Source organism: Cydia pomonella, chromosome 5 (genome assembly GCF_033807575.1).
Source record: "Cydia pomonella isolate Wapato2018A chromosome 5, ilCydPomo1, whole genome shotgun sequence".
In the NCBI taxonomy this organism is placed as follows: Eukaryota; Metazoa; Arthropoda; class Insecta; order Lepidoptera; family Tortricidae; genus Cydia; species Cydia pomonella.
In genome coordinates, this window is record NC_084707.1 from 18,234,104 (window position 1) to 18,259,624 (window position 25,521).

A 25,521-nucleotide genomic window follows, 5' to 3' on the forward strand; every position below is an offset into this window, starting at 1 on the left:
TTCCGTTACCTCCTGTTCGTTACTATCGCAGTGGTAATGTATGGGCTGGACTTGAAAGTAACGAACAGGACCACGTAAAGCAAAGTTTACATGGTGCTAACTTGTTCTTTTTCTACTATTTTATTTCACAAATATTTTCACCCATTTAGAGAATGTATTGTTTTTAGCACTCTTAATATTTGACGATTGTTGGTTACCTCAAAACTCTACTTTCATAAAAAATATTTCCTAATTTTAAGCGTTATGTAAACTTGACCTTACCGTGTCCTGTTCGTTGTGAGCATGTCCTGTTACGAGACTGTACCCTAAACTCAGGTTCCTAAAATGTTGATATTAATATATAATGTTTAAAATATGTAGAAATGTTATTTAAATAAAAAATTTAGTTTCTTAAAATATACGAAATTTAAATAGTTAAATATCCGAATAGTCAATTTTGAGAAATATATGCAAATCTTTGTATATTTTATACCTTAAGTAACGTACCGGATAGGAAAAGTAGATAAATTTTGTTAATTTCTAGGAAAGCGAACTGATTATTACATTTGAAATGTAAAAAAACAAGTTTTCTTTCATGTAATAAATAAAATTTGCACATATTTTTCGTTTTTATTATCCTAATGAACCAAAAACTAGCGGTAACGAACAGGATCCAAATGAGTGCCCACTTCAAGAAAATTGCTAATTTCTCAAAAAACAACGTTTTTTCGTGAAAACTTTTACGATTTTCAGGAAAAAGAATTATTGGAGATATTATATTAAGCGAAATACCAAAGGATATTCTGCAAAAAAAAATCGATACTAAACTTTGAAGCAGTGTCTACTTTTCGCGTTCTTGCCCATTTTCGTGTATTTTCAAAATACGTTAATGATGCCTTTCAGCATTGATACGTATAATATTGCAAAAAAAATCGTGTTGCACTCCGGGAGTGAAAAGAAAGGAAGTGAAAACTTGAATATTAACGTTGTCTAGTTTTAATATTTTGGAGAAATTGAGTAGCAGTTTTATAAAAAGAGATAATTCTCTATTATACCTACGTAAATAAATTTGAGTGCGGAAGATATTTTAGCGAATTTTAGTGTTAATATATATCATGAGACGTGGGCAGGCCTACAGCCTAAATCTGTAAATGTTAATGAATCGTTCACCATTATATTAAGTAAGTACGATAATTTCAGCCCTTAGACGATGCCACCAAAAAAGTCTAGTTTTTGAAGCAAACTTTCCTTGCGAAATAGGCTACAATTAGCACTTTTTGGGTGTTCGGCTCAAGTTCTGCTCCTTGGGTTACGTCAACAATATCGAAATTTCCTGTAAACAGTTTGGATCTATCACAACAATACACAAATATAAAACTGTTTTTTTGCGCAATTTAGACGAAAATTGCGTTTTTGTTTGATTATACATTGGACATGTAAGCTTATTTTGCAAGAAATTTTGGGAGTAGTGCCTTTTTAATAGGCGTACGATATTTTTTTCATCGGTACGATAATTTTGACACTCAATGATAATTCTCTTCCGCTCACCTGGCAACACTTTGTTAAGTCACTGTCACTACGATTAGTATTATAGATACTATAGATAGCCATAATATCTCCAAAAAGCAAATAGTCACTACGTTCTTCAGTATCTCTTATGAGTCTGTGCTACAAGTAAAAAAATGTTCTTATAAATATGCAACTAAAATAATTTCTACACATAAAGTATTAATAAGTTATTTTGAAAATGCAGGCGTTTACAACAAAGTCATTCTCTAGTTTAATTAGAGCGCGTCTTACCGAATTCTTCCCTCGTCAACATTATGGTTAGAATTTTTAAAAATTTACTTTTTTACACTTTATATGTCTTTCCAATATAATATAATCTAGATTAGACTAATAATAGACAATCACTAAATAAATTTGCATCAGTTTACATCATCATCATGTTACATTTTGGCCTGGATTTTATATTGGTGATTTGCCATTATAGTGACCCGCAAGAGGTTTTACCGCAACACTGGCATCGTCCAGAGCGACAGCAAGTGGGAAGTGACGCTGGACCACCGGCGACTGAAGACGCCGAACGGCAGCGTGCTGTCGGTGAGCAGCGAGCCGCTGGCGCGCGCCGTCGCCGCCGAGTGGGACGCACAGCTCGAACACATCACACAGCCCACCATGCACCTGGTAAAGTCTAAAGAGTGCTTTGCATTATGATATATAAGGGCGTATTTCACTGCTTCTGCTGTAAAATTCATAGTTCTCTGCTGAGTGAAATTGATCAGTCCGCTAATAGGGATTATTACACAAAACTCTGTGTAGGGGGCGTCACTACCACAATCCATCTTAATCTATACAGCTAATACACTAACCTCCTTATTATTTATTTATTGTATGGCATTTATACATGTTACTAGATTACATACAAAAAGAAAAACTTGTATCACAGTTTTATGTTTTATGAATAAAATTAAACAAACTAATAACTAATTGATAGTTAATCAATGTTTAATCCTTTCTTTACCTCTACCCTTCATACTTATTGAGGCTTGTAGTGTGTTTATGAAAAACACCTTAAATAATTACTCTTCTACTTATTTTCAGACAGCTTTGTGCAATACAGCCATAGACAACCCTGGGAAGTTGACTTCACATGACATTGCTAGTTATTTACTTGACTTTCTACCTACAGACACACTCCTGTTTCATTCAGAGGTAAAGTAATTCTGTGTATCATTTTAACTAAAAAAATAAAAGGTTAAATGGCAACTTAAATGAATAATATTGAAGATACCAACTAATAGTGCAGTGCCAAGCACTGGTACATTAATGTCATATCATACTTAAAATATTTTGTATGGTATACCATATAAAACTGGGCAATTTTAAAAATATTTTTAAGTTTAAAATCTTACTAAGTGTATATTTTAGTATGTAATCTGTTATAAAAAATCCTAAGTACTCTCTCTTTCTCTCTCTCTTATACTACTCCTTAAATTATCCTACTTTCAAAAGATTTCCAGCTACTATAATAAATAAGAAAGTCCTTGTAATTTTATAGGAAGAAGAGGAATTAAGAGCACTGCAAGCAAAGAAATGGACACCAGTACTAGAATGGTTTCAAAAGAGATTCAATGTTACCCAAGAGACATCCAAGGGCTTGACACTCCCACCTGTGGCTACGGACACCCGAGCAGTATTGGCACGATACTTTCTGTCATTTGACTTCCCTGCACTTAATGGTATATCTTTGTTTACTTATTCTTATGATCAGGGTTTGGGATCCACATCGCGGTATATAATGTTAAAATAGTTATATGGGTATGCCTTTAAGCCCACAATTATTACTCCTGAGATATTCATTTAAATTGTATGGTGTAAGGGCCCATTGTAATCTGTATGAAAAAGTTAACATAACTTTCATATTTATTACTGTATCCATGTAAATAGCTTTGCATCTAGCACATATTATAAAATCTTTTGTAGAACATAAGTATGGGTATTAAGGTCCGACCAAGATCTCGGTTTTGATCTCGGCCTAAAATCGGACCGAGATCTCGGTCTCGGCAAGAATCTCGGCCCATTTTGGCTACTTGGTACTAGGTAATGAGCTAGCCATTGGTGAATTTGAATTTACCGCGCACGAGCGTCCGTTTCTAAGCCACCAGTTGGTTGTATCGCCCGGTTGGAGTCCTGGCATATATGTTTATAGTTGTATGGTAACAAAATCTAAGGTAATTTTAGAAATTTAATAAATAATTTTTATTCTGAAAACTTTCACCCTATATTTACTATATTGACTCTTTCTCAAATTATCAGTCACTAAGCAAACCTCTTAGGTAAAAATGTAACATTTTCTTTAATATTTTTAAAGTTGTTAATTTCACGACTCAGATTTTAAACAACCGGGTAATATGGGTAATATGAGTACATTTAATATGCTTGCAAATGGTATACGTCACGAATTGATGAGTAAAATTGAACCGGAACAATAATGAAAAAAAAACAATGATGGCCGGCTGCCATTTATATGATGGTGCGCAGTGCCCATGCTAACAAAATTCATCATCATCATCATCAGTTTACCATGGCAAAGAGTACAACGACAAAGAAGAAGAAGAATAAATAGATCTCAACCGTTTCTCGTGAAATTTTGTAAGCGGGTTCAATAGCCACATATATTTTTTCTGTCGTTTCGTTTTTTGGAAAATGTTCAATATGGTGGAAAAATAGCGTAAAGGACTTAAGTGCCATTACGGTCTATGGCGCTTAAGACCATTGTGAGTACGCTGTGAAAATGACTCAACGAAGTCTCTTTTTTTTTACATGCTTAAGCATATCGATCTTATCGCCAGGAATACATCTCACAGAGCCACTAGGCGTAGTCATAGAAGAAATATATATGGTACTTTGCATTGTTCAGCAAAGTAAGGACATCATCGATATCCCCCAAGGAAGTATAGAACCCATCAGTCTCATCACAATAATATTCCGACAAACACGCATAATTTGCGGCTTTTATTTGATTAATCGACAACAATCAGTGAAAAACGAACATTTTGAACAGTGCATGATTTTTCTTAGGAAGATTTCTTTGAAATTGCGCCTGCTCTTTTCTAAGACATGATTTTCTGACTTATTTGAACTTAACAGATTAAACATTAAAGGTACTAAATCCTGGCGTAATTAAAATAATTGTACCTTTGCGTTTTTCTTAAAAATGAGATTGATAACGTGAAAAATTATAACGCCTGCAAAATTGTAATAGCAAGCAAAATATAAAATGAGTAAAACTTAGAAACAACAAATAAAATGGCTCATATTATAATTGAATGTGAAGGTACAAAAAAGGTACAAAAATTTGGCTTTTATAGAAATTATCAATAACCACGGGATCATAGCGTAATAAAGTACACCCGCCATTCTGACTGTCAGGATGGCGGGTGACCTGTTTTTTGATGATAACTTTAAGTACCGTGAGGTACTTACAATTTTTTTTAAACGAGGTACTAAATAGTACAAATTAGGTACAAAAATATGGTATGCTTTTCATTTGATTTTATTTAATTACACCCGCCACTCTTGATTCTCACGAGTTATGGTATCAAAATCATTGCAGACTTATATTGGTCTAACTCTAATGCTGGTGCAAACGCGTAAAAAAACATGTAATTTTTATATATATTTTCTTTCCTGCCACTTAAAGTTATCATCAAAAAACAGGTCACCCGCCATCCTGACAGTCAGAATGGCGGGTGTACTTTATTACAATAATTAAAAAGACAAAAATTGTTTCTCGTTTGCCACTTTTATCACTTCTTGGGTTCCATATATATATATTTATAGTAGATTGTCTTGGAAACTATTGATTTGAATTGTTTTAACAATTGTAGCAGTTGTAACAGTTTTTAACAAATATTGTTGTAGCAATTTATTTCGGCGTAGAAGCCCTGAAGTCCCCCATACTGATGATTGCGTGCGTGGAGCGTCATCTGGAGCCGAAAGAGGCAGTGTTGCTGTGCCGCCTCGAGGAAGAGTACCAGGTTAGTGTTTTATTACGAGAAATTCTAGTAGCATAAAATAATTAAAAAAAAATGTAACAAGTGTCTACTTAATTAAATTAAGTTCTACTTATTCGTTTATTTCAGGCCGGGGGCCCATAAAGAAAAATGTTAGTTACAATTCCTTAGACTATATTAGCACCTACTCGTATACAAAAAGTAATGACAATGAAACTATTAATAATTAAAAATTCCCACAAACAACAATACATAACAATAATATTCCACAATAATCAAATGTGGTTAAACTTAATTTCGCAAAGCTACTAGCCCTAACAAACACCTTAAGGAGCACATACCTGAATAAGTTCCTAATACGTACACTCGAAAATATTCTCATACATTTCTCAGTCAGATAAAAAGTAGTTTTGTTTGCAGCTGTCTCGGTGGGGCCGCGTGCCCTGGGCGCACGAGCTGAGCCAGGCGGAGCTGACGGCGCGCGTGGCGGCCGCGCTGCTGGCGGTGGCGGGCGCGGGCGAGGCGCACTCCGCGCGCGCCAAGGCCGCGCCGCCCGAGACCGCCTAGCCCTGCCGTGAGCGCTCACGACCAAAATGGTCTTAGCGAGTCAAATATTAACTTTGTAGTGATCACAGTTCGATTTCAATCAGTCAAGCACTTCTTTAAAAGAGGTTGCTTAGCAGTAGTTTCGTAAGAGGTTTCGTTTCTCGTACATCTCTAGTGAAAAAGCAATATAACTTGGTTGTAAATACCGCATTTGAACTGTAAATATGAGGTCAAACGTGTCCCGGGTCCTGGATCAAAGTGCGTACAGATGTGTAAAAAATATAAATACTTGTTACCTACTTATGATTTTACTTTTTGCTTACGAATTTATAATACGGTTTGTGACCATTGATATTCGTTTTTAGGGTTCCGTACCCAAAGGGTAAAACGGGGCCCTATTACTAAGACTCCGCTGTCCGTCCGCTTGTCGCCAGGTCGTATCTCATGAACCGTGATAGTTAGACAGTGAAATTTTCACAGATGATCTATTGCTATAACAACAAATACTAAAAAAACAGAGTAAAATAAATATTTAAGGGGGCTCCCATACAATAAACATGATTTTTTGCCGTTTTTATAGATGATGATACGGAACGGAACCCTTCGTGCGCGAGTATGAATCGCATTTGGCCGGTTTTTTAGTTTTACGGGATAGGTACGTCTATAGTCGCCCCATAATGCATGTATCTAAACAGTGCAGGAAATTTTATTAAAAAAAGTTATTTGCGCACGGAAGTCCGAATCTTGTGAGTCAACAAATCCGTTTTTGTTATTTTAAAATGTTGATTTCGCTAGCAGATGGCCTGTTTCACCACAAAACCAATAATTCCATTCAGAAAACGGCGCTGTCGTCGCCGCCTCGCCGTCCACATTTTATGAAATCAGTATTCAATTCACAATCTTGAAAGCTGTCTTTAGGCACGAACTACACATTCAAATGTAACCCTTTTTAAGGTTCGGCGTCCAAGATGGAATCCTTATAGTTTCGTCGTGTCCGTCTGTCCGTAATTCCGTAGGTATGTCACAGGCTGCAGGCATTTATTTATCTCCAAAACTAAACCTAAGGTATAATTATATATTTTGTATATTAGAATGACATTTGGAACAGGTGTATTTTGTGACTTGCTATTAAATTTAGAAGTTAAAATTAAAAATGTGTTTTTAAGGGGGGCAGTCCATACATGTAACTAAAAGTGAAATAATTTTTTCAGTCAATATCAACGTGTGACACATCATTTCGCATCTAAGGTCGAAAATAATTGGGTCAGACGGATGTAATTTTTTGGTATTGTTTTTTTTTAGGAGTAATCATGAATGTATTTATGAGCCGAGAATAGATTTTTTACGAGATAGGTACCTATTTCTTTTACGTGTTTTGTTTCTGTCAGTGACATTTTTTCTAGATAAATTATTTTTCTACGATCACCTTTATTCGGGACACTAATACTCGAGGTACAAATTCCGACATAGGTAAAAAAAAACTGTCTGTACTAAATGGCCCTAGAAAATATTAGAAATCAAAATGTTACTTTGTACCTACATAATAAATTATGCCCATAAAATGCATTGGAATCTAACTTGTAATAATGTATTCAGCAGTAGCTTGACCGCTTTAAACAATCCCCTACGTCGAATAAAAATCGGCAGGAAGCCAAATTTAAGTGAGGTCGGGGCGCAGAAGAATGAAATGAAAATAGCAAAAACACTCGCGAAGTTCCGCTAAATATAGCTGACCGCGTGCTTCCGTCGCTTACCGAGTCGCACGCTCAGCGGACCAGTTTTGCTGTGATCGCGACGTCAGTAGTCGTTGTGCGTAATCGAAGAGCGCGCTTATAATGGTTAACGTAAGCCGCCAAACTCGCTACGTTATGTAAGCGTGTAGAACAATGTCCCTGGGCGGGCGGCGGCGCGAGCCAGTGCAGCGCGAGCGCGCGCGCCATGCTTTGTTCAAAGCTACGAGCTTTCCAACCGCTTTGTTGACGAACTTTACTCTTTAAAACTTACTTTGCATCACAATATCAAAAAACAGTAATTACTGAAGTGATGGGAGTGATAAAGTTAATTTCAAGGATTTGCTTTGAGGTTAGACGTGATGTGTGAAAACGGGGCTAATATGTTCTAGTTTCGAAGTTTGCCTATTTACATCCGTGCATCATTCTTCGGCTCGTCGGTAAGTGTTAGATCTTCCTGCTACAAAAATAAAACGCTTATGTTGTTATTTCAACACGATAATAGGTACCTATTCATTTATGACGATATCATTTCTATTGTGTTACTATTGCATAGGTAATAGTGAAGTGAAGGTACCTAATATTTTTATAATAGTTATTAAAATACCTACTTATTTTAATTAAATAATTTATCCAAAAAACTCGGTGTGCTCAATAAAGCGAGGCGATAATTTACTCCGGGGCAAAGACTGCTGCTATATAAATCGCAAGTCAGATCCCATATGGAGTATTGCTGTCACCTTTGGGCAGGAGCACCTGCATGCCAGCTTGGACCCTTTGACTCAGTCCAAAGTGACGATCCCAAACTCACAAGCGGTATTGAACCTATTAAGCCTAAGGAGAGATTTTGTCTCCTTGTGTGTGTTCTACCGCTTGTACAATGGCCTGTGCTTTGAGGAATTGTTTGACATGATGCCAACGGCCACTTTCTATCATCGCACCGGTCGCCGTCGGCAGGGTGTTCATCCTCACACCTTAGAACCTAAATGATCGCGTACTGTGCGTTTCAAGAGGAACTTCCTCCCGCGGACGCTCCGGCTGTGGAATGAGCTCCCTTCCGAGGTTTTCCGAGGGTCTACAGTATAGTGTTCTTCAAAAAAGGAGTGTACAGGTTTTTAAACGGTCGGCAACGCGCGTGTAACACCTCTGGAGTTGCAGGCGTCCATAGGCTGCGGTGACTGCTTACCACCAGGCGGGCCGTATATCTGTTTGCCACCGTCGTGGTATTAAAAAAAATCCAGAAATTTGTCCCGAGACTAAAGAATTCTGAAAATGAGTAGGTAATAAAAAGAGAATATCGGGATATTACCTTTTTTAGGGTTCCGTAGTCAACTAGGAACCCTTATAGTTTCGCCATGTCCGTCTGTCTGTCTGTCTGTCTGTCTGTCTGTCTGTCTGTCTGTCTGTCCGAGGCTTTGCTCCGTGGTCGTTAGTGCTAGAAAGCTGAAATTTGGCATGGATATATAAATCAATAAAGCCGACAAAGTCGTACAATAAAATCTAAAAATTTAATTTTTTTTAGGGTACCTCCCCTACACGTAAAGTGGGGGTGAAATTTTTTTTTCGCTTCAACCCTAGAGTGTGGGGTTCGTTGGAAAGGTCTTTCAAAACTAATAGGGGTTTTCGAGAAACATTTTTTGATAAAGTGAATATATTCGGAGATAATCGCTCCGAAAGAAAAAAAAGATGTGTCCCCCCCCCTCTAACTTTTGAACCATAGGTCCAAAAAATATGAAAAAAGTCTTGGAAGTAGAGCTTAAGAAAGACATTAAATGAAAACTATAGCGGATATGATCAGTTTTGCTGTTTTTGAGTTATCGCAAAAAGTTTCCCCTTCATAGTAAAAAGACGTACACCCACAGTTCATCCCTTGGTTAACAATCTACCATACTTTAAGCTCCAGTTTAGCTTATTGTGACGGAAGAGTAACTACGGAACCCTACACTGAGCGTGGCCCGACATGCTCTCGGCCGGTTTTATTTTGTTTAATTAGGTATATCAATACAAATAACCGGCTTAAATTGTTTTATTTAAAGTTTCAATAATTATACATATTTTAAACGATTCATATATAATATATTATAACGATTCATATATTGTTGTAATTGATTGACATTTTTAGTTCGTTTATTTATTCTCAAGCATCATTTGAAAAGATGTGTACCTATTGTTTTTCAGTGGTGTGATGAGCGGCGCGGCATTGGAGGCGGAGGCCGGGCGCGCGCGGCCGCTGTCGGGCGGGCTGTGGTCGCTCATCTCGTGGCTACGCCGCGACGACTCGGGCGCCTCCAGCGACAGCCTCTCCAGCGTCGGCTCCGACCGCACCGTCGCCAGCATCGCCTTTCTATCACCCGACCGCTACCGCCACCCCGCCGCCCCCGTTCTCCTGCCCCCGCCCGGTCCCCCGACCGACTCCTACAAGAAGCGCTTACGCGACAGGAACTCCAGACTGCAGCACGACCGCGATCTCACGCTCCATCGCAAATACGGACTCTTCAGGGGAGATAACGGTTACGACGCTTTTAGCCTACCTCCGGCGCGTAAATCCAGCGAGAACAACTGGAAGGAGAGGGAGCGCCGAGCCACAAGCGAGTGTGTGCAGCGGCGTGCGGCGCACGTGCCCGGCAAGCGACGGGCGCCGGCGCCCCCCGCCCGCTCCGCCACCCTCGGGGCGCCGCGCCGCTCCCGCAAGCGCCCCGCGCCACAGCCTCCTCGACGGCCGCTCAGTGAGCTCGGCAGGAACGCTCCGATACCCGAGGAACCGCTTCTAGTCCAAACAGATACAGATTTAGTCAATCCCGCTTTGCGGAGAACCGAAAGCATGGATTGCAAACCAGAAAAATATATTAAGAAAGAAAATAAAGATTCTAAACCGCGAACGGAAAAAAGTTTCTTGAAACAGATTTTTGAGGGCAGAAAGAGGAATTCGGCCGTCGACACCGTTCCTGAAAGGATACTGCCCAGTATAAGTGAGCTGGACAAGCAGGCCGCTGAAATAATAGAGTCGTGTAAATTAAAAGCTTTAGATCGAAGTAATGAAAGGGCCGCGGGGACGTCCAGAGAACTAGTGACACCGTCCAAAGGAGACATGTGGTTCTGCACAAGGTGTCTTCGAAAATATAATGATTCTGTCGTAACATGCGGATATTGTATAACTGAACAGAAAATACAATTAAACAAAAATGACAATGATCGTCGTTTAGCCAATAGAGCTTCTAGTAATACACAAACAGTAATGACAAATGTTGCCTCGGCGAGCGGAGTAAACGTAGTTGAAGAAAAACAAAAATTAAAAGAAATGCTTAAAGAGATTAAGAATTCCTTACCTAAGAGAGCTAAACACGAGGTTAATGATAATAAAATAAATAATCATAAAGAAATTTCAAAGCCTTCTGTTGTAGAAGCTCCTACTCTTAGAATAGGAACTAAAATAAAAGAAGAAAAAGTAATACACGATACCAACAGTACATCAGTAAATATCGAAGAAGAAAGTAGAAATAAAGATGCAATGTTCGTTACCAACACAGTATCGACATCGGCCACGGAAACAGCTGTAGTAACACAACCAATAGTGTTACAACATATACCTTCCAGGGATATAGTAAAATTAGAACATTTTAGAATTGCGGAAACCAAACAAGGAAAATTAAGTATGAATTCGCCTACTGCTTTCGACGATAAAAATATTATTACTAAGTCAAATTCAGCCACAAAACACTCGATTATCCCTGAAAGTAAATATAAGATTGACAGTGATTCTTCCACATCTGGCAATGCTCCTTCAAAGGTACCATTAAAAATATCCTCATTACTAAATTCAAGCCCAACAATTGAAAAACAATTACAAAAAATACCACACAACTTACAATTTGGAACCCAGGATCAGAGATCTTATAGTAACCAAACAACAACAGCAGAACACGAAGCAAAACCCTTAGTTGCTGCGACTGCCACTTCAGGGCAAAAAGCTGAGCATAAGACTCAAGAACAAACAACGCAAAAACCGCTAAAAGCAACCAGTACAACGCAAACTTCTTCGAATGTAGTTTTTGATATTGCTGCTAAGTGTAAACGAAATATAACAATTATAAAAGACCAAGATGTTAACAATAAGCTAAGTAGTTTAAAACCTGATGCAGAAATAAATAATGGGACACCCTTACTTCCCACAAGTTCAGCTTCCTTTGGAATCTCTTCATCTGGCCCCCAAACAAAAACATTTTCAGCTCCTGGCCCGTCTGTACATGATAAACGAATGAATATTGATAATATCGGAAACCAGCAGAAGAAATCACTCTCTCAAAATGCGCCATATAAAGTATCCGGTGAAATACCGAAATTAGATCTCCATTCAAGAAGAAGAGATTTGATTAACCAGCTTGAACAGTCCATCGCTAAAGGAGATGAAAGAGCGGCTGCTGATGCCGCCGCAAAGCTAGCGCAATTAAGACTATCCTGTTCCGTACTGTCATTTTCATCACAAATTGTTGGTGCACCGTCTACATCATTAACTGACCCAATTAAGAAAACCAATGATTCTGTCTCTAACAAGACACAGATGGAAGACACAACACAACCAAATGATCCTAAGAAATCAAACACCACATCGCCTGATAATATTGCAGCATCATCAAGTAAAACTCTGATTGAAAAGAAACCAGCCCCTATGCAGCCTAAATCTGAAGTATTGGAAAATATACCAGTCTATAACGAACGTAAAATAAACGAACCCTCAACATCTAATAAAAAGGATGCAGCCGGAAATGATAACGTTTCGTAAGTTATTTTGTGCCTGCTTTTCCTGTAATGATAAGGTACCTAGATAATTAAATAAACCTAAGTAGATACTCTTATTTCATTAATTAGGATAGAAGTATGGATTGAAGATAGAGAAGCGGCTAGGGGGCCTATACGGATTAATATGCCCCGGGTATCCGTAATGGGCGATTTGCGGCGTCAAGCGAACGCGTCATTTGGTCTGGCGGCCCACTTACAACGGTGGATCGTGGGAAGGACTCTATGCACCGACGACAGCACGCCCCTCAATACGCTGGCTGGCCCGAAGTTTGACGCGCCGTTTTATCTCTGCTTGGTGGAGCCAGGTAAGCAAATAATTGAATTAAATTGAATTTTCATAACTTTCCTCTGTTGATTTTCAAAGATTTTTACTTTTCTCTTTCAGATACAAATAAGCAAAGTGATGTGCGCCTGGGATCTTCTTCAAATAATAAAACAGAGGGAAAGAATCAGAACGTAGACCAACCAAATGGAGAAAACAAAGCAACTGATGTATATGCCGAATTAGTCCTTCTGGAGCGCCGCGCTCTTGTTCCGAATGCTGAAGTGTTTGAGTGTGGAGTTTGTATGGAGAATTACCAACCCGGCAAAGGGGCGGTTCTAAGAGAATGCGTTCACATGTTCTGCATGGAGTGTCTCTCAGACGTCGTGAAGCACTCCGAGGAGCCAGCAGTTTCATGCCCCGCCATGGGCTGCCCTGGGTTTCTGCAGGAGCGGGAAATCCGTGCACTTGTATCTCTAGAGGAATATGAGCGATGGTTGGCGAGAGGACTGGCTGCCGCGGAGAGCGGCACTCGAAACGCATTCCACTGTCGAACAGCCGACTGCCAGGGATGGGCGCTGTGTGAACCGGGTGTTACGAGGTTCCCCTGCCCTGTTTGCAAGCGGACAAACTGCGTTTCATGTCAGGTATAACCAAAACATTGCATTTATATAAATCAATTCAATTCGTGCAATCGATTTAGGCTGTGAGTTCATCGAGTGGCTCTATAGTACCGTGTTATGTACACGAAGCTAGCTGAGTGGCCTTCTTCTTCTTCTTCTTCCTTGTCAGGGGCTATGTAAGGCTCTACAGCCTAAATATACGACCATTCCTGATCTATTGTGGTCGCCACCTACTACAACTCTCGATCCAAACCTGCAACTTCAAACAGCTGCAGGATCTTGATCTCGAGAGACCCTAACTCCTCCGGACGCAATAAGTGTCCGCCCAGGATTGAGTCACGAGTGCGCATTAGGCAAGGGCATTCTGCGAGGATGTGCAAAAGCGTCTCCTCTGCCTCCATACAGAGTCTGCACCGCCCCATGTCACGTTTCCCCATAGTGAGCATGTGCTTATTTAGGCCGCAGAGCCTAGTAAGCACCCTTACCAAGTTGCGTAGTTGGTTTCTAGACGGCGCTAAGGCGTTCGAGGCCGCCTTTTTGCTAAAGGCCTTGATAAGCGCCTTGGAATAATTCAAGCCTGTAGTTTCTCTCCAGAGTTGAATGGTTTTGTAGTGACAGTATACCCTGAATCATAATTAAATTCCATCATATTTACCACTGTGTTGCCAGTAAAATGAAACGGTCCATAAATATTAAATATATTATTGGCGAAAGAATGCACGTAAATAAATCATTTACTACTAATTTGAAATACAACACTTAAATGCTAAGCTCAAATAATTAGACTTATTAAAAAAGCAGTCCCATAAATTAATATTGAATTTAAACTATTTTGAGGTAGAAATGTTCGTTTTGAAATGGCAATACTTCAGGTCTAAACAACATTAGGTATTCCGTTTTAATATAATAACATTATCGTCTTAAGATGTGTAGTATTAGTATTATTTCTATACCTTAAAACGTAAATTCGAAAACGACAACTATAGAATAGTGTAATACGCCGTTATGGTTACCATTACGGAAGGTGGATGTAAGGAAATAAATCTCCATATACCAAAAAGAGTCATCAAAAAACTTTAAATAGGTGGCGCTACAATACCTAGAATACTTGAACAATAAAATCAAACCATAGACAGCGCACTTCACTCCGTCAATAGAGCCTAGGTTCTTAGCTACTCTAGCGCTACTCTGGAGAGATTTGGAACTATTATTTATAGCTGACAGCTGGACACCTTTGCAACAGTTCTACCATAAGAGATGCCACTCCTCTTAATTCCACACTCCATAGTTACCATGATAGATTTACGCCGGCCACGATACTCACTTGTCAAGTCAAGTTGTCACTTCATTTGGCATCTGACGTCTGTTACTTGTAGTATTTTTCAAACAGAAAGGGTAATCAGAAAAGAACAGATGTCATCTAAATACAATTTTGCGAAATTTGGCATTTTAAAAAGAAATTGTATGGAGATACCACCTCACCCAGCATGTTTTAAAAATACTCTAGTCCCCAACTGAGTAAGGCTTGTACTGTATAAATTATAAGTGCTTAAAGATTAAGTGCGTAATTTTGTACGTATAGTGAATAAATATTTAGTTATATACATAACTAACATAACAAACATCTAGGAGTCGAAATATAGGCGACACATTTAACAAAAACCCTTCATTTATGTAGTTGGCAGCGTTTCCTTAAAGGAATAGAAAATGGAGTGACCGGGTGAAACCGGGTTTCGGTCACATATTTTGACGTAATTTCTGTATTCCATACAAAAACGGTTTATTATGTTCGTAATAATATTTTTTATGATTCCAAAAAGGTTGATGACATCTGGTCTGTCATACTGACGTTGACAGATGTCATTGTGACAGTGACATTTCTTGGTAGATTTGATGGAATTTAATTATAAATTAGGGTATAGGTCTTTAGGGTGAGGCGCGTTAGGCTTTTGGGAATACCACAAAAAGGCTCAGGACTGAAGTTCTTTCCCTTAGCCCCTGCTCGCGCGAGTTCGTCGGCCTTTTCGTTTCCAGCGATACCCGCATGCCCCGGGACCGGGACCCAACGTAGAACAACCTTGTTCCTGGCTCCATCAAGGTTGTTCAGTAGCTGCCTGCAGTTCTCGATCAGCCTTGATGTAGTAACATCAGAGGTTAGGGCTAAGAGTGCCGCCTGGCTATCCGAATGGATATAGATCGTATTTTTGCCGTAGTTGCATTGCGTAGTTTTTATTTTACCATTTTTAGTTAATTTTAAGATTATGAGTGACGCGTGACGCATGAATGAAAATCACAATCATGTTTTACACTTAAGTCGTTAACTTTCATAAATAATCAGGATTTTCCTCGGGAATTCATTCCTACTACTACTATTCTAAATCGATCCTCCCCCTCGCCACTGATCACTGAAACCCTTGACCCTGAACCACCGAACATTCAACCACCATTCCCCGACCCCTCAACCCCTGACCATTTAACTCCTAATCCTAACCCCCAATTCCTCTACTTCCAACCTCCGGCCACTCATCTCCTACCCCCCGATTCCTCAACTCCCAACCCCTCCTTCCCCGACTCATCAACTCACCGCCCCCTCAACCCCCTAACCTCTCAAACTCTGACTCGAGCCCCAACCCCACAACCCCCAACCTCAGACCCTCGTCTACCTTTATTACCACCGTCTACCTCACAAACCTCTCACATCTACCCCTCACATCTTATTTCCAACACTACCTACATCAGAAATCATAATATACCCAATTATAAGAGGGAAGTTCCACATATCGCCCGTGGTCTTCATAATCAGTAATTAGTCTTACCACGAGTTTGACTCTGACATATTCGCTAGTGTAACTTACTTTCTATGCATCTCGCTCATACTGGCATCCTATTAGTGCGAGCGAGATGTATCGGAAAGTATGTTACGAACACGTCAGCTAATATGTAGAGTCAAACTCGTGGTAAGGCTACAGTTGCACTACATCAAATTGGTAGTTTTCGAGAGGAAATGCTTGAGTTTCTTAAGAATACAGTCGAATCACCATACCTGTGCCTTTAAACATTGAGGAGTTCCCTCTATTCCTCATGGATTCCATCATCAGATCAGAACCAAAAATATTATAAGACCACCTTGAAGGTAACTTACTTCAAACAAAAAAAGAATTCTCAAATCGGACCACGGGTGTCGGAGTAATCGGTGAACGTACATACAAAAAAATCTTCATCATTGTCATTAAACAAAATCATCATCATCAGATCCATTTCATCAAATTGATGGTATTTGAGAGGAACTGCTCGATTTGCAAGAAAAACACCAAAATCACCATACCATCCATTTCCATTCCATTCCTCATGGATCCCATCATCAGATCAGAACCAAATTAAAATGGGACCAACTTGGAAGTAACTCCTTTCAAACAAAAAAAGAATTACTGAAATCGGACCACGGGTGTCGGAGTAGTCGGTGAACGTACATAAAAAAAAATAGCCACAACCGAATACAGAACCTATGAAATTCTATTCTATGAAATTGAAGTCGGTTAAAAAGCTATCGGTACAGATCCCTTATTGTCATAGTACCTGGGCGACCGAGCTTTGCTCGGTTATAACTATTTATTGTAATATGGTGGTGTATAGGTGATAATCTACATAAACTTAAAAAGTAAAATGTGAACTGACAATTATTATTATTTACAATCGATTTTAACCTTACATCACTTGTCACAGAGTAACGCCATCTATTGTCAATTTCTCTTATTACATAGGTCATTTTTTTACTAAATTAAACTTGTCTAAAACAATAAAAATTAAAAAATTATATATAAACTTGAACATATAAAAAAAAAAGTTAGCCACCGGGCGAGATTCGAAGCCGTAACACTCGTTTAGCAGTCCGCGTCTTAACCCGCTGGACCAGACGAACAAAGGCCGGCAACACGAAATTAGCGACCATATTCTGCGTCGAAAGAAAAACGCATGAAAACTCGAATACACGCGTTTTCCCAAACATAAGACTAATTTAGATAGATTGTATACCCCCAAAAACCCCCATATACCAAATTTCAGCGAAATCGTTAGAGCCGTTTCCGAGATCACAGAAATATATATACATATATATATACAAGAATTGCTCGTTTAAAGGTATAAGATATATATGGGTTGAAAGGGTATTTAATGCTGAATTATTTACAATAAAATTCATGTATATTGTATTGCCATAATGGCATGTACGTGATTTACCAAACCTACTCGTTGGATGGCAGTCAAAAATTAGCGTGTCACTGAAAAGTACCTTAAGTTTGAAGGGTAATAGCTGAAATACAGACTTGTCGGAGAACTAAATGCTGGTGACAAAATAACGTTCTATTAAAGTAGGTTCATACAAATAAACAATTGTACCTATGTCATTAATATGACACTGATTTTTACTGCCTTTTATAATAGTACATTATTGCAGAGGCCGGGAAAGAGCAATTCGAGGATGAGTCTCGAATTTGTCGGATGACGCGACGCGGAGTCCGACAAAGAAGACGAATCCACGAATTGCTGTTCCAGCCGAGGCTTTATAGTGCTTTTCTCCAAACATACGAGGAAATAAGGTAAAATAATCATAATTTAAGCATCAACCAGCACTCAAATCGAACCTTCACACCAAAAACGTCCAAAACAATTTCTCTCTTCAATTATTAAAGTTAAAGGCACAACTTAATCTGCCATTCAGTACCATTCAATATTCGTTCATTCAATATAATTGTGCAATATAAGCTGTATGAGCACGCACGAGATCTTTAAAAAAATATAAAAGTTATATAGTCTTTGATTTTATCAAGCAGTATTGCACGATCATACACGACGGTCTTACAGTAAGACCGTTGTAGAGTGTCCAGGATTGGGGCTGATGACGGAGCAGCAACAAAAACAACCCTGAAAACAGTAAAAATGTATATTAAAAAAATGTAAAAAATAAAGGCGCTTGATGCGCGGACGCGACATGTTGTTGTGTGCGTCGTTGGTGGAGTGGGAGGCGGCCGCAGCCGCGCCGCTGCGGCGCCGGTGCCGGCTGCGCCCCGCGTCCCGCAGCCCGAAATCGTCATCCGGTCTTCACGCAGTGCTGGCGTGAACAAGAGTGTAGACGCGGCCCGCGGCTATATAATTAATTGGCTGATTGCGTGTTTCTTAGTGGATACATGTTTTTAAAAAGTAAAAAACAATACAGGGGGCCTACCGCGAAAACAGAAATTCGCAAATTGCGGGGATCTTTCTCTTTTACTCCCACTAAAACGTAATTAGAGTGACCGAGAATAATGCCCGCAATTGACGACCTTCGATTTTCGCGGTTATAGCCCAGTAATAACTTCCCGTCCGCTTAAACACGACAATAATGGTTTGAATTTTTTTTAATTTGAGTTTGACCATAACGAAGAACTTCCCGTACTACTTTTGCTACAATAAGGTGAACATTTCCGAGTATATTGGAGAAAAGTATAATTTTTCACAATCCAGCCGCGTATTCGCGTCTAACGAAAATCCCGAAGTAAACAAATAGTAAATAAAGACGCGATCTAAATTTTAAACTAATTATATTACGTTTTGATCAGTATAAAACAAGCTTTCAAATCATGGTTAACTTTTTTTATTAAAAGCTTTGTATTACATTTTATCAGTCAAAACCTGTGTGACGGAACTTATGACCTAACTAAGTATATCACTTATTGTATACAATACCTTTTTTATGAGTCAACTAACTAATACTTAAAAGTAAAAAGATTACAGCTAAGATACGCGAGCAGCCGCGATACCTTCATAGACGCCCGGCGTCAACGACACCTCGTAACTCATGAGGCTCTGTTACTTGATCTTTGCTAAAGTCAAGTTTTGGTTAGATTGTTTGCTCGATTTTAGCCACAGTAGCCTATGGAGACTAACATGAACTAAGAGGTGTTCGTATTCTATGGATATAGCTATTTTAAGGGTGTCATATGCCCGTTTCATAAATAATCAATTTGAACTATAGTTGACTACAGCGGCTTATGAATATTTCAGTTGAGTCAGGAGCCCATTACGGTAGTACTATTAGTCTGTGCCCATAGTGAAAAGTATTAGGTATGCGATGCGATTTCAGTTTGGTTCACGAAGTCTTAATTCAACCATTACCTACAGTCGACGAGTAGAATAAATATTAGTGACTCGTTCGAAATTTTTTGACAAACTGAAACAGGTGACAACTGTGCTCACATTATTTTTACTTTATTTCCAGGCCATTCACGAGGGCGACACTTGTGAACAGTATCGCGCAAAGCAGCAAGCCGTCGAAGCCGCCAACCGGGAGCCGGAAGAAACTGACGAAGGAACCAGGGCATTCCTCAACACGCTGATATCGCGCGGGGAAGCTCTTGAGTGTCCGGAGTGCAGTGCAATAATAACGAAGAAGTGGGGTTGCGATTGGATCAAATGTTCGGCCTGCAAGACGGAGATCTGCTGGGTGACGCGCGGCCGGCGCTGGGGCCCGGGCGGCCGCGGCGACACCAGCGCCGGCTGCCGCTGCGGCGTCGACGGGAAGCGGTGCCATCCTTCATGTGGCTATTGTCATTAACTAAGGTCCGACCGAGAACGCTTTTTTTGTCACGGCCGAGACTGAGACCGAGATTCAATGGGATTCTCGGCCGAGACCGAGAATTTATAAAATACAAAAAAAGACGAAAGATTTTTTTTTAAATATATACTCCATATAAGTGTAACTAAGTTTTAAAAAAATCATGTGGCTCGTCATTAGATAAGTCTTTGAAAATACATAAAGTTGGCTAAAAAAAATTTTTTGATTAAGTAAATACTTTTGGAAATAAACGCTCCAAAAAAAATAGTGTGATCCCCTCTAACTTTTAAACCGGGAGAGCAAAACCATTAAAAAATATCTAAATAATAAGGGCCTCCGCTAGCTGGCGCGGGTGCACGGAGCGGACGAGCGGGTTAACGAAAAATAGTATGAGCAACGCTAACTGAAGCGGACGCGTGCGGCGGATTTCACCTACAAATAGCACCCGCGTGCGTGCGCACGCGGCGGGCGTTCGCGTCAGCTAGCGTAGGCCCTAAAGCTTAATAAGCAAATAATTTTTCAGGAAAATTATTTTGAGTATGGTCGGTTAAGCCATTTAAGAGTTATAAAAAAAACCTGATCTTTTTAAAACCACGAAAGTGCCACTAACATAAGCTCTTTTGCTTGTACGGCTTTTTTGTATTGTATGAAGGTACGGAATCTTCCATTATGCGTGGTCAGACACGCACTTGGCCGGTTTTTTCAGTACGGATGTGGACAAAAAGAAGAACAACAATAATAATCAAAATATTAAAGAGTTCTATATTGTAACCCAAAATATCCGCCACAGGTGTCGTTTTGTACTTACGTACTGCTTTGCTTTTTCCCGTTAACACAAATATATTTAGTATCAAAATATCCAGTGTCATCTTCCACTTACAACAAGTTAATCTAAGTTACATCCCCAATGCCGGATTTAGAGGTTTGGAGGCCTAGGGCAATAAAGGAGTGGAGGCCCCTTGGCCCCAAATTATTTTCCAAATAAAATGGTAAATTTTCCGAAGTCTCTATTGTGGGGGCCCCGGGCTGTAGCCCCAGTTGCCCTCCCCTAAATCCGGCCCTGTACATCCCGATAACAATATACACTCATTGATTCACCAATAACAACAACCACAAAATGAAAAGACCCATGAACAAGTCATTACTTGCAACCGCGCCTATCCGATCCCAACACTTTTATTTGATAAGTAATTGGCTTAAAATGTGGGTACGAAACCAATCAAAATCACAAAAAACGTCACACCAACCGGGCGATGCAACCAGCGGGTAGCTTAGACCCCGGCGGGGCGCTCGTGCGCGGAAAATTCAAATTCACGAATGATAACTCATTGCCTAGTCTCGGTCTCGGCAAGAATCTCGGCCCATGTTGGCCGAGAGCCGAGACCGAGATCTCGGCTCGATTTTTGGCCGAGAATGCCGAGACCGAGATCTCGGTCGGACTAAGTCATTAACTAATACTTATTCATGTTCAAATATAATTTCTGAATACCTTAATAATGTCAATTTATCTGTAATAAAAATATAATTAATCTAAGTTACGTTTTTCTTTACTCTCTTCATTTCGGGTAGTTCCTAAAGGAAAATAAATAGTAAAACGTCGCAGATATTTTCGAAAAGGGACTCTTATTACAACGAGTAATGATTTAATGGATTACCCAATTTCCGAAATTACCCGCATACACCTTATAGATTAACATTCATGTCATTACTTATTCAGAAAACATTACAGCTACACATTGTAACCTAGTTTTTATATCTTTTCTCAATTTTAAGTGTATAGACCATGTAAGCGACAAAGTGGGACCCTAGGTTTGAAGTTGAAAAAAAGTACACTTTTGATACCGTATTAAAACTAGAAACTAATGACAAAAGTATCAAAGCTTATTTTATTAATAATAACAAAGCTAAAAATAAAATAATATACCAAACACGTTAATTTTACTAAAGTTTAATAATGCGACAAAATGGGACCTTCCCTAACATTTAATAAAGAAAATAACTATCTTTATAAAAAAAGAACTAAATATTAGGTATATCGTTGCAACGTGTGTTATGATTTTTATTAAAATACTTATGAATTTTGTACTTTTTATTACAAAATATATTTACGAGTAGGTATATAAAAATTCTAATACAATGACTAATTAAAATAATGTATGTATCTTATTTTTACTCTTTTGGCTATAAAATACATGTATAAATATAACTTAAATGAAAAAAAAAGCGGCCAAGTGCGAGTCGGACTCGCCCATGAAGGGTTCCTTTATGACGTATTAAAAAAAAACTACTTACTTTTTTATTTTATACCACGACGGTGGCAAACAAGCATACGGCCCGTCTGATGGTAAGCAGTCACCGTAGCCTATGGACACCTGCAACACCAGAGGCATTACATGCGCGTTGCCGACCCTTTAAAAACCTGTACACTCCTTTTTTGAAGAACCCCATACTGTAGCCCCTCGGGAAAACCTCGGCAGGAAGCTCATTCCACAGCCGAAGCGTTCGCGGGAGGAAATTCCTCTTAAACAGTACGCGACCATTTACATGATTACTAGATCTCGTTCAACATTTTACCACTTTGGACACACATTTTACTACTTTGGTAGTGTCTCTCGCGCAAACTATTCAGTTTAGAAAAAAATGATATTAGAAACCTAAATATCATTTTTGAAGACCTATCCCAACACGTATGGGTTTGATGAAAAAAAAAAAAATATTTTTATTTTATGACTTAATAAAAAAACTACTTACTAGATCTCGTTCAAACCAATTTTCGGTGGAAGTTTGCATCGTAATGTAAATTATATTTTTTTTTTACATTTTTCATTCTGTTATTTTAGAAGTTACAGGGGGGGGAGGACACATTTTTTCACTTTGGAAGTGTCTCTCGCGCAAACTTCACTTTAGAAAAAAATTATATTAGGAACCTAAATATCATTTTTGAAGACCTATCCATAGATACCCCACAACGACGTTACCCGCTACCCCATACGGGGTTTGACGAAACAATTTTTTTTTTTTAATTTTATGACGTATTAAAAAAAACTACTCACTAGAGCTCGTTCAAACCAATTTTCGGTGGAAGTTTGCATCGTAATGTATATCATATATTTTTTTTTGATTTTTCATTCTGTTATTTTAGAAGTTACGGGGGGGGGGGGGGGGGTGACACAATTTACCACTTTGGAAGTCTCTCGCGCAAACTATTCATTTTAGAGAAAAATGATATTAGAAACCTCAATATCATTTTTGAAGACCTATCCATAGATACCCCACACGTAAGACTTTTTTCACTTTGGAAGGTTCTCTCGCGCAAACTATTCAGTTTAGAAAAAAATGATATTAGAAACCTTAATATCATTTTTAAAGACCTATCCATAGATACCCCACATGTATGGGTATAATGAAAAAAAAAATTATTTTTAAATTTCATGACGTTTAAAAAAAAAAATACTTACTAGATCTCGTTCAAACCAATTTTCGGTGGAAGTTTGCATCGTAATGTAAATTATATATTTTTTTTACATTTTTCATTCTGTTATTTTAGAAGTTACAGGGGGGGGGGGGGGACACATTTTTTCACTTTGGAAGTGTCTCTCGCGCAAACTTCACTTTAGAAAAAATTTTTATTAGGAACCTAAATATCATTTTTGAAGACCTATCCATAGATACCCCACAACGACGTTACGATACTAGATCTCGTTCAAACCAATTTTCGGTGGAAGTTTACATGGCAATGTATATCATATATTTTTTTTAGATTTTTAATTCTGTTATTTTAGAAGTTACGGGGGGGGGGGGGGGACACATTTTACCACTTTGGAAGTGTATCTCGCGCAAACTATTCATTTTAGAAAAAAATGATATTAGAAACCTCAATATCATTTTTGAAGACCTATCCATAGATACCCCACACGTATGGGTTTGATGAAAAAAGATTTTTTGAGTTTCAGTTCTAAGTATGGGGAACCCCCATAATTTATTTATTTTTTTCTATTTTTGTGTGAAAATCTTAATGCGGTTCATAGAATACATCCACTTACTAAGTTTGAACAGTACAGCTCTTATAGTTTCGGAAAAAAGTGGCTGTGACAGAATCGGACACAGAGACGGACATGACGAATCTATAAGGGTTCCGTTTTTTGCCATTTGGCTACGAAACCCTAAAAAAGAGTATCAATCATGTATTAATTATATAAAAAATTCGGTATGCACATTGAGATTTTTTCCTTCTATTTTTATGTTTAGGCGAACATGACATTCCAACTACCAAGCTTTGTGATATGATTTACTCAATTTAGGATCCTGAAAGTATGCAGATTATTTTGATACGAACCACTCCATAACTTCAAAGTACAAGTGTGTTTGTCGTAATTAATCCGTCATTGTCCACGGAGCAATATAGACCTACGGGAAGGCATGCATAAAATTGAAATTCAGTTTTGACACTTCGGTGACGTGCCGTGCCAGGAGTGATATACTTTACTCTTTGGCTGCCAGATCGTTTAATTCGATACGAATTTTGTATACTCGTACTGATTCTCGTATCTATTATGTGTAGGCAGTCGTTCGGTATTATTGGATACGAAAAAACACGAATGGTTATTTCGCCTTTTTATTTAAACACGGGATTAACAGAGACGGGTTGCCAACGGCACTGACCTATCATACATAGACAGTTAGTCCTCATAAGGCTAATCTGCCAAAAGTGAAGCCGAAACACGGTCGATGTGTGCGACGCTCGTGTCTTACGCTCAGCGACACACACATATATACAAAAATGGGTTGTCCAGTGTTCATTTATTCCCCTCAAAGTAGAGGGATTTTAACCACATCCTTACTTGGCTATCAATCATTTGGAAGTGTGTATGTAGATATTAAATTTGTAGCAAAAGCTTTCAAGGTTTCTTTTATGGACTTTGCATTTCTGTTCTTTGTGAAATAAGGTTTAAATCATTGACATATAAATCTAAAGACGGGCCTTACGGACACTAAGAATGGGGCCAGTACAGCAGTGTCACGCACACGAATTCGAGCCAATCGTGCAGTCTAACGCCGCAACGCGATTGGTTGACGAGTTCGCATCACGCGCGCGATTGGTTGCAACTAGTTACGTTAGACTGCACGATTGGCTCGAATTCGAGAGTGACACCACTGAACAAGCGCCATTCTTAGTGCCCGTAAGGCCCGTCCTTACATATATATGTCAATGGTTTAAATAAATAAATGTTATTTTTTATTTTACAAATGTGCACAAAATAATAATAATTTTCTGAGCCTATTTATAAAGAGTGACCTTAAAATTCGGTTAGCAACATATCAATAGCCCTGAAACTGTAGCTGAAACTTTCCGTCCATCTCGCAGATAGAAGCAGATTAGTCGGAAATCTAAAATGAATTTTACACAAAATAAAAATATGAATTTAAACTGTAATTTTATAAAAGACAAAACATAATTTGAAATAAAAAAATGAAA

The 25,521-nt window shown here is 38.7% G+C and overlaps 2 protein-coding genes across 3 annotated transcripts; both read left to right on the forward strand.

Annotated features, from left to right (window-relative positions):
• The first annotated feature begins 1,574 nt into the window (after positions 1–1,574).
• On the forward strand, positions 1,575–6,343 carry LOC133517944 (ATP synthase mitochondrial F1 complex assembly factor 2-like). Its single transcript, XM_061851428.1, has 6 exons — positions 1,575–1,805; positions 1,973–2,166; positions 2,584–2,694; positions 3,041–3,221; positions 5,407–5,522; positions 5,919–6,343. The coding sequence occupies exons 1-6, from the start codon at positions 1,727–1,729 to the stop codon at positions 6,063–6,065; spliced, it is 828 nt and encodes a 275-aa protein (XP_061707412.1). The 5' UTR covers positions 1,575–1,726; the 3' UTR covers positions 6,066–6,343.
• On the forward strand, positions 5,952–21,579 carry LOC133517943 (uncharacterized). 2 transcript variants are annotated; one of them, XM_061851427.1, is made up of 5 exons: positions 5,952–6,072; positions 9,953–12,550; positions 12,641–12,876; positions 12,957–13,480; positions 19,710–21,579. In XM_061851427.1, the coding sequence occupies exons 2-5, from the start codon at positions 9,960–9,962 to the stop codon at positions 20,043–20,045; spliced, it is 3,687 nt and encodes a 1,228-aa protein (XP_061707411.1). In that variant the 5' UTR covers positions 5,952–6,072; positions 9,953–9,959; the 3' UTR covers positions 20,046–21,579. The 2 variants fall into 2 exon arrangements, with proteins under 2 accessions (XP_061707411.1, XP_061707409.1); XM_061851425.1 differs by lacking the exon at positions 5,952–6,072 and adding an exon at positions 7,624–8,214.
• The last annotated feature ends 3,942 nt before the right edge of the window (positions 21,580–25,521 follow it).

Excerpts from the sequence above, each read along its gene's own strand:
- LOC133517944 (XM_061851428.1), top strand. The coding sequence starts at position 1,727 with ATGCAGGCGTTTACAACAAAGTCATTCTCTAGTTTAATTAGAGCGCGT. Across the intron at positions 1,806-1,972 it reads CTTCCCTCGTCAACATTATG|TGACCCGCAAGAGGTTTTAC; the intron begins GTTAGAATTTTT and ends TTGCCATTATAG. Across the intron at positions 2,695-3,040 it reads CACTCCTGTTTCATTCAGAG|GAAGAAGAGGAATTAAGAGC; the intron begins GTAAAGTAATTC and ends GTAATTTTATAG.
- LOC133517943 (XM_061851427.1), top strand. The coding sequence starts at position 9,960 with ATGAGCGGCGCGGCATTGGAGGCGGAGGCCGGGCGCGCGCGGCCGCTG. Across the intron at positions 12,551-12,640 it reads GCCGGAAATGATAACGTTTC|GATAGAAGTATGGATTGAAG; the intron begins GTAAGTTATTTT and ends TTCATTAATTAG. Across the intron at positions 12,877-12,956 it reads TCTCTGCTTGGTGGAGCCAG|ATACAAATAAGCAAAGTGAT; the intron begins GTAAGCAAATAA and ends TTTCTCTTTCAG.